Raw genomic sequence first — 9103 nt, 5'->3', positions numbered from 1 at the left:
CAAGGATAAGGTGTTGGAGTGATGCTGCGAAAATGGGGTTTGTCTACATTTGATCAAAAATAACTTTTTTTGTACATCAGTAATGTCCTGACTGTCCTTTGTGATCAGTTGAATGCCACTTTGGTGAATTAAAGTACCAATTTCCTTCTAAAACAGTAAAATCTGTACATTATTCTAAACTTCTGTCTGCCAGTATATATATATGTATATATATATATATATATATATATATATATATATATATATATATATATATATATATATATATATACACACACACACCCATATACAGGTGCTGGTCATATAATTAGAATATCATCAAAAATTGATTTATTTCAGTAATTCCATTCAAAAAGTGAAACTTGGATATTATATTCATTCATTACACACAGACTGATATATTTCAAATGTTTATTTCATTTAATTGTGATGATTAAAACTGACAACTAATGAAAATCCCAAATTCAGTATCTCCGAAAATTCATGTTGCATTGAAAAACGTAAGTCATACAGTTTTTTGTAGAGTCAGTAAATGATGCCAGAATTTTCATCTGTGGGTGAACTATTACATTAAGATGCTATTTATGCAGAAAATATTTACAATAATCTATAATGTGTATATGAAAAAATTAACACAGTCAGTCAGTACAACCAGTTATATCACACACCTGAAGCAACTTTACAAAGTCTCTATCAGCTCATTATTATTATTATTATTCACATGCATTAATTTTGCTTTCACAGATGTATGTTGTGCAAAGGTAAATGTCAGGTCTTCTTTTTCATCTGTTTTCTCAGAGCTCAACATCTACGAACCAGACATGCCTCCACTTTGCAGCTAGTTGTTTGTTTCAAAAAACATGAAATCCTGTGAAGGGAAAAATTTGAATTAATGAATTACTAAGACTTAAAAGGAGTTCATCTAAAATGTGTTGTTCCAAACCTGTAGACTTTTTCTTTGGCGGAACACAAATGAGGAATGTTAGGGAGATTGTTAGTCTCAGTCACCATTCACTTTCATTGAATCTTTTCTCTTCCATAAATTGAAGCGAATGGTGACTTGGCTAACTGTCTGCTTAAAACAAAAAGAAAGGTATACGGGTTTGAAATAACAAGATGGAAAGAAAAGGATGACATCATTTTCATTTTTTGGGTGAACTATCCCTTTAAGAATGAAGTTTCATTCTCTGTATGCCCATACTCACTATAAGAAAGCAGGCTCCGATCATCACAGCCTTCATTCTCACATCAAGATCCATCGGGAACTGAATTCCAAAGTTGTCCGCATCAGTGAACATCTCTCTGAGAAGTCCAGTCCACTGCTTGCTGATCTTCCCGATACTGACTCCATCCATGGTCAAAATCTTTCAAGGGACATAAAAAAATTGTTTTTTTAATTGTAATGTTTAACAATGTCATGTATAAACTCAATCGTAGCTAAATCATTGAAATCTCACAATAATAAAATATTACCCCACATGCATGCTAATGTACTTGGAATATTGAACACCCTGCATAACACTTCCCTCTAGTGGACATTCATTGACAAATCCAAACAGAAAGTAAACAGCACCATAACATAAAGATTTTTGAAAATATACAGTGGTGTCCAAAAGTCTAACAACGCTAGTCAAAATGCTTCTTTATTGCATGTTTCATAGCTAGACAGACAGACAGACAGATAGACCGACAGATAGAGTTAGACAAACAGACAGACAGGCAGCCAAATAAATAAAGTTAGAAGGACGGATGGATAAAGACAGACACACAGACATACAGACAGACAGATAAATAAAGTTAGACGAACGGATAAAGTTAGGCAGGCAGGCAGACAGACAGACAGACAGACAGAGTTAGACAGATGGATGGACAACGTTTGAACGACCAACTGACCAGCCAATACATAAAGTAAGACAGACAGATGGACAGAGACAGACAGATAGATAGAGTTAGACAGACAGACATACAGACAGATGGACAGAGACAGACAGATAGATAGAGTTAGACAGACAGACAGACAGGCAGGCAGACAGACAAACAGACAGATGGATAAAGACAGACAGATAGAGTTAGACAGACAGACAGATGGACAGAGACAGACAGATAGATAGAGTTAGACAGACAGACAGACAGGCAGGCAGACAGACAAACAGACAGATGGATAAAGACAGACAGATAGATAGAGTTAGACAGACAGACAGATGGACAGAGACAGACAGATAGATAGAGTTAGACAGACAGACAGATGGACAGAGACAGACAGATAGATAGAATTAGACAGACAGACAGGCAGGCAGACAGACAAACAGACAGATAGATAAAGTTAGACAGATGGACAGAGACAGACAGACAAACAGACAGATAGATAAAGTTAGACAGACAGATGGACAGAGACAGACAGATAGATAAAGTTAGACAGACAGACAGACAGGCAGACAGACAAACAGACAGATAGATAAAGTTAGACAGACAGACAGGCAGGCAGACAGACAAACAGACAGATAGATAAAGTTAGACAGACAGATGGACAGAGACAGACAGATAGATAAAGTTAGACAGGCAGACAGACAGGCAGGCAGACAGACAGACAGATAGATAAAGTTAGACGGACAGATGGATAAAGACAGGCAGATAGATAGAGTTAGACAGACAGACAGACAGGCATGCAGGCAGACAAACAGACAGATAGATAGAGTTAGACAGACAGACAGTCAGACAGACAGGCAGACAGACAAACAGACAGACAAACAGACAGATAGATAAAGTTAGACAGACAGACAGACAGGCAGACAGACAAACAGACAGATAGATAAAGTTAGACAGACAGACAGGCAGGCAGACAGACAAACAGACAGATAGATAAAGTTAGACAGACAGATGGACAGAGACAGACAGATAGATAAAGTTAGACAGACAGACAGACAGGCAGGCAGACAGACAGACAGATAGATAAAGTTAGACGGACAGATGGATAAAGACAGGCAGATAGATAGAGTTAGACAGACAGACAGACAGACAGACAGGCATGCAGGCAGACAAACAGACAGATAGATAGAGTTAGACAGACAGACAGTCAGACAGACAGGCAGACAGACAAACAGACAGATAGATAAAGTTAGACAGACAGACAGATAGATAAAGTTAGACAGACAGACAGACAGGCAGGCAGACAGACAAACAGACAGATAGATAAAGTTAGACAGATGGGCAGAGACAGACAGATAAAGTTAGACAGACAGACAGACAGGCAGGCAGACAGACAAACAGACAGATAGATAAAGTTAGACGGACAGATGGATAAAGACAGGCAGATAGATAGAGTTAGACAGACAGACAGACAGACCAGACAGGCATGCAGGAAGACAAACAGACAGATAGATAGAGTTAGACAGACAGACAGGCAGACAGACAAACAGACAGATAGATAAAGTTAGACAGACAGACAGATAGATAAAGTTAGACAGGCAGGCAGACAGACAAACAGACAGATAAAGTTAGACAGATGGACAGAGACAGACAGATAGATAAAGTTAGACAGACAGACAGACAGACAGACAGGCAGGCAGACAGACAGACAAACAGACAGATAGATAAAGTTAGACGGACAGATGGATAAAGACAGACAGATAGATAAAGTTAGACAGACAGACAGACAGGCAGGCAGACAGACAAACAGACAGATAGATAAAGTTAGACAGATGGATAGAGACAGACAGATAGATAAAGTTAGACAGACAGACAGACAGACAGACAGGCAGGCAGACAGACAAACAGACAGATAGATAAAGTTAGACGGACAGATGGATAAAGACAGACAGATAGATAGAGTTAGACAGACAGACAGGCAGGCAGACAGACAAACAGACAGATAGATAGAGATAGACAGACAGACAGACATACAGATAAAGTTAGACGAATGGATAAAGTTAGACGGGTGGATGGACAGACAGACAGACAGACAGATAGATCAATTGAATATAGTAGTTTTCCAAAACAGATTTTGGAATGGCATGAGGTGAGTAACAGAATTTAAAAATTTTGATAAACCATTCCTTTAATGTCCCTTTACTTTCATAAAAGTTTGATCACAGCATGATTGTCTAGAAATACCTCAAAATCCACATCTGGCAGGCAGCTCCAGCCACAGAAAGGCCCCTGGAGCTTGAGAACCGGCTGTCTGTGTTCATTCTGTACGATGAACTTGGGAAAGAAAGGGTGCCACTGCTGCAATATATATCCCACTGTGTTTCCTAGAGGAGCCTGGACCTCCAACTGAGGCAGAAGGAGAGGACGAGAACAAAGAATGTGCTTCAGAAACATCCTAATAGACATGTTGAACATTAAACATCAAGAGAAAACAATGCACTTACTTTTGGTTTAAAGACCCTATGAAATCCAGGTTGGACTTTTGTGGATTTTAGTCGATGTCTATATGCTTTTAAGCCATCTATATTCTAGTGTACTTCTAAAAGTTGAACCTCAAATGAACTTTAGGAAGATATTTGTATATCAGATGTACAGTATTTCTGTTCATGGAGAAAGGACTAATGCTACTGGCTATTTACAAATAATAGCCACAACATCCAGAATCAACACAGGAAAGAAATCTGTACTCGTCAAGTCATTTCATGGGGTCTTTAAAGGGTGGCTCTGTGCTACACATTAATAAATGTAATTATTCTCTTTTACAACAAAAAGGAGAAAACTGCAAGCAGATCACCTCTTGCAGACAACATGGGAAGAAACAGGACATGCATTTGAGTGGACGGTTGACTGTGATGATTTCCTGTCCAAAGTTATCGAGGATGCGCATGGTGAAAGAACGCAGCGGCCCACAACACTGACGCGTCAGACAGTCGTTCTCCTCCACCGCGTAGTACACGTTCTGACCCAGTGTGTTACGGATCTCATATTTGTTGTTGCTCTCAAAGCCTACCAGAGCTGTACAAAATCATTCAAATAGAGGATCGGGTACAGGACTGATTAATTAATAATTACTTCTATTGAATTATTAAGTATTATTATTTGTTATTAAATGACCTCGTGGATGTCATTAGGACAAATATACTGACATGTGTAAGTAACATACCTTCTATAAGCTCAACTTTCTGTTTTATCAGAAGTTGATCTATCTGCGAGAATAGAAAAAGATGATTTGCATGTAAATTATCAAAAGGTATTAGTTTGGATGGAAGAATTTGTAGATATTGAATACTGACTGACATACTGATCATGGGTGTTTCTTCAACTTCAGGCACTTTTAGTACTGTGAATTTCGAGAAAGTAAAATAAAAACAATATATATATACACATATATATATATATACTGTATATATTTAAGCAACATCACACAAGCAAGAGTGCGATATGGCTCTACATCAGCACTGCTGTGATTCGGCCGCAGGTAATTACAGCAGTTCAGATGTAGGGCCATATAGCCCGATTGCGAGTGTGACATTGTTTATATACAACAGTTCAATGAACAAGTACATTTTAAAAAATGAGGAAAAACCGAGTAAGGTCATAAAAACACATTTGTGCATGGAACTACTTTCTTACGCGATGGATCAGAATCTGCCGTTGCTTGTTCAAAACAAATGATGCGTCCAAACCTCCATTAGTAATTAAAAATGTTCACTTCAGAAATAGTATCACGGCTTGTGCTGTTTCTAACATGTTATTGGATAAACAAGGATGTGTGTGTCTCTCAGCTGTGATAAGCGTTAATGCTGAAGATGTTTGTTTAAAGCCGATTAAAGCTATTTTCTAGTTGTAGTAGTGTAGTAGTCATACGAGCGATCATGGAGCGCTGTTGTATGTAAACAGATTCGGATTCACTTCACATCACCAACTGGCTCATATTACACATAACAATGATCTTTTGCCACCACCTGCTGGCTAACATATGTAATGTCCAAAAATGTTATAAAAAATACAGGTAAGTGACACTTATACAGTAACTCTTAACACATCCGCACTACTCTTACACTTTAGTTTAGAACGGCATGAACACAAGTGGAGTGATACACACAGTGAAGTGTCGGAGTGCTGATGATGTCAGACCATCAGTGCTCATGGAATGTCTCTCGTCCAATCAGATTAGAGGACCGGAACTAACTGTTGTATATATACATTATATATATATATATGTAATATTTGTCTTCTCAACAGTCTCAAGTATCACAGGAGATTTATGATGTTTTTTTTTTTTTTTTTCATTTTTGAATTTAATTGTTTGTCATGAAAATGTCCCTCACATCTTAAAAACAAGTGTTTAATAGAATCCTGCGCTGGAAATTACATTAAAAAAAATTATAAAATTGTTAAAGGACCAACTCTTTTGTCTTGCTAATGCTAATTTCACAGTAGCTAACATTTTATGTATCCTAAATACACACAATTAAATCATATTTGACAGTTTTTTAATAATGTTCAAAAATTTCAGCTAGATTGGAAATGACTTTTCCATAAAAACTATTCTGCACACAAGTGATATTTCCTTTTGTATTCTTTTTATTTTATTTGTATTGAATTTTTTTTGTTTTCCTCTAACATCATTATGGCAGGGCGGAGGGCGGGGCGGGTCGTGATCATAGACACCCGGTCCCTTATCAGGCAAATTAAGCCTCCGAGAGGGATAAAGGCCGATGGTAGACGGTGGTGCGACGAGAGCAAGATCGTTTACGGACATGTCCGTCATGTGTGTGTTTGGCTTTTAAGTTTAACATTAAAACTATTATTTATATTGTCAAGCTGGTTCTCGCCTCCTCCTTTCCATTGATCCCTTTACAATCACTTGTCTCATATTTCATCTCAAGCTCTTGACACTTCTGTCCACTTGGTAAACAAATACACTAACTTTTGAAAAACTTTATTAGAGGCAAAAATGTTTAGTGTGGTGGAAATGACACCACAACTGTGGCAGTTATTTTTTTGAAAATCATTAATTAAAGTTGTAATTTATATTTTATTTTCACACAATAAATATTGAAATTTTTTATATTTTATATTTTACTCTTTGTTTAGAGGATCATAGTTTTAAACTTTTAATAGTTTGTATTTTTAAAGTGGATTTTCGTAGTTTAATATTGGAAGTCTGGGTCTGGGACAAGGCTAAAACAGTTAAGTCTGTCTATAAAAGTTATTGGAAACGTATCAAAAATAAATGATTAAGGCCTGCTAAAATGTTTCAAAGTGACCTTCACTTAACAAAAAGAAGAATCTGAAAATTGTTTGTTTCAATACAAATCAACCCCTGGGCCATGAAATGACCTGACCTTGAAGAAACACCCATACCATAGATAAAATTCATATATTTAGCATTATATTGATCCTGTCATCTCACCTCTGTCAGGTACTCTAATCCAGGAGGACAGCCTGGTATCCCTTCATTGGGAACCATGTACATATTCATATGTTGCATGGTCGCCTTATCTGTGTAGGGGAAGAGAAAAATATATATTCGTGTATATGGGTCAATGAGATTTTAGCATCAACTACAGGTGTGGTTTTCACAAATAACATGGGCATTAACTTTTTAGGTTTAAGATGTTATGTCAAATTAATATGGCTGTATATGTTTATTTTAGATGCTGTAACTAGTCCTCATTTCTTTTAAGGTGTTTTTCTTCTTCTTTTTTTTTTCTTGCCGTTCACTTATATGAGATTAATATAATATGCATATTTCATACCATCACCACCCCCCATCCCAGTCACACACGCACACGCACACGCACACACACACACACACGCACACACACAACAATGTTTAACTGTAAATATGCAGTTCATTTTATTAATGTTATGAATAGCTTGAAAATAATATTTCTGAATAGAAATATGTTTTCGTTTTAAGAGGATCGTAATTTTAGAATAATACCAGAGAGACAACAGCTGATTTCCTCCAGCTCGTGCGCTCAAAGCTGATCTGTCTATAACAACTGAACCGAAATATCTCTCACACAGATACAAATCCCAACACGTGTGTAAAAACATCATGACGCTTAACAGTCGTGTTCTCTAAATCTGATCAGAGATCAAAACTCACCTGCGTCTTCTTATTATGAAGAGAATAACGGGCTGACTTGAAAGTCTCGGCCCCATGTTAAACAACAAATCTCATTGGCTGAAATGCTGCTCACATGGTCCAAGAATGCTTTTACGTCATTACGCTTTTGTCAAGCTTTCCGGGAAGCGAAGCAACTGGTCCTAATATGGGAAGGGGTAGGCTTATGAATATTCATTACGCAATGAAGCGTTCTCGTAGTAATCGTAAGTAGGCGCTGGCTCATTAATATTTAAAAGGCCATGGTTGCAAATTATTGTCAGCCTGGTTAATAAATGAGTCATGCCTTCATCGTTGTAGGATTGGTAAATGCGTACAAACTACAGACAGCGTTGACTGTACATGGAGACGGACTTCCTTAATCCACAGCAAGGTTTATTTTATCAGTTGGATGGCAGTGGCGGCTGCTGGTCTTTCAAAGAGGGGAAGCTCATTTTCGGCCTACATTATGAAGTTATTTACCCTATTTTTTGCACTAAATCAATCTTAGGTGTTGATCTGCCCTGCTGTTTAATTCTAAATTTTTCCTCGTAAGGAAGACTTTCAAATGGCTTCGCCAAAATCAGGTCGACAATATTAGCACCGTCTGCCATCGTGCGCAGTTTCACCCGTACGACGCTAGCCTAGCCTACTGTATGAATGAATGAATGAACGAGCGAACGAACGAACGAACGAACGCTCTAAAACAAAATATATTAAACTTGGTAAAACTGAAACAAGGAATGTGGTGTATAATTGTGTGAAATGTATTATGCAAATTGACTAGCAATTTCGCCAAACAAATATAAAGAAATAGGTTGCAGTAGTTTGTCTTTCGACTACACTTGAGAAATCTGCGATGGGACTGAGCGCGAAATAGCTTCAGTGACTTCTTATAGTACAGATTCGCTGTCAATCAAAAGGAGATGCAGTCTTTCGACAGATCCTCCAATCATCACGCGGAAGCCCGGAGTCCGGGCCAGCCCACTCCTCATTCACCCCCAGAGATGCTGAGCGTCCGTGGGCGGGACATAATCGCAGCATTTATCCAATGACCAT

At 37.8% G+C, this 9103-nt stretch overlaps 1 protein-coding gene across 2 annotated transcripts; it reads right to left on the bottom strand.

The window, feature by feature from the left end:
• Window positions 1-432: 432 nt before the first annotated feature.
• Window positions 433-8102, bottom strand: LOC127634816 (phospholipid scramblase 2-like). Of its 2 annotated transcripts, none has more exons than XM_052114496.1 (7): window positions 8048-8102; window positions 7346-7434; window positions 5090-5132; window positions 4721-4941; window positions 4111-4272; window positions 1206-1364; window positions 433-868 (listed from the first exon to the last, which is right to left on the bottom strand). In XM_052114496.1, the coding sequence occupies exons 2-7, from the start codon at window positions 7421-7423 to the stop codon at window positions 839-841; spliced, it is 693 nt and encodes a 230-aa protein (XP_051970456.1). In that variant the 5' UTR covers window positions 7424-7434; window positions 8048-8102; the 3' UTR covers window positions 433-838. The 2 variants fall into 2 exon arrangements, with proteins under 2 accessions (XP_051970456.1, XP_051970457.1); XM_052114497.1 differs by lacking the exon at window positions 8048-8102 and adding an exon at window positions 7880-8002.
• Window positions 8103-9103: the final 1001 nt, after the last annotated feature.

Source organism: Xyrauchen texanus, chromosome 42 (assembly GCF_025860055.1).
Source record: "Xyrauchen texanus isolate HMW12.3.18 chromosome 42, RBS_HiC_50CHRs, whole genome shotgun sequence".
NCBI classification, from domain to species: Eukaryota; Metazoa; Chordata; class Actinopteri; order Cypriniformes; family Catostomidae; genus Xyrauchen; species Xyrauchen texanus.
The sequence above is the reverse complement of the archived record's forward strand: the minus strand, read 5'-3'. Positions and strand labels throughout refer to the sequence as shown.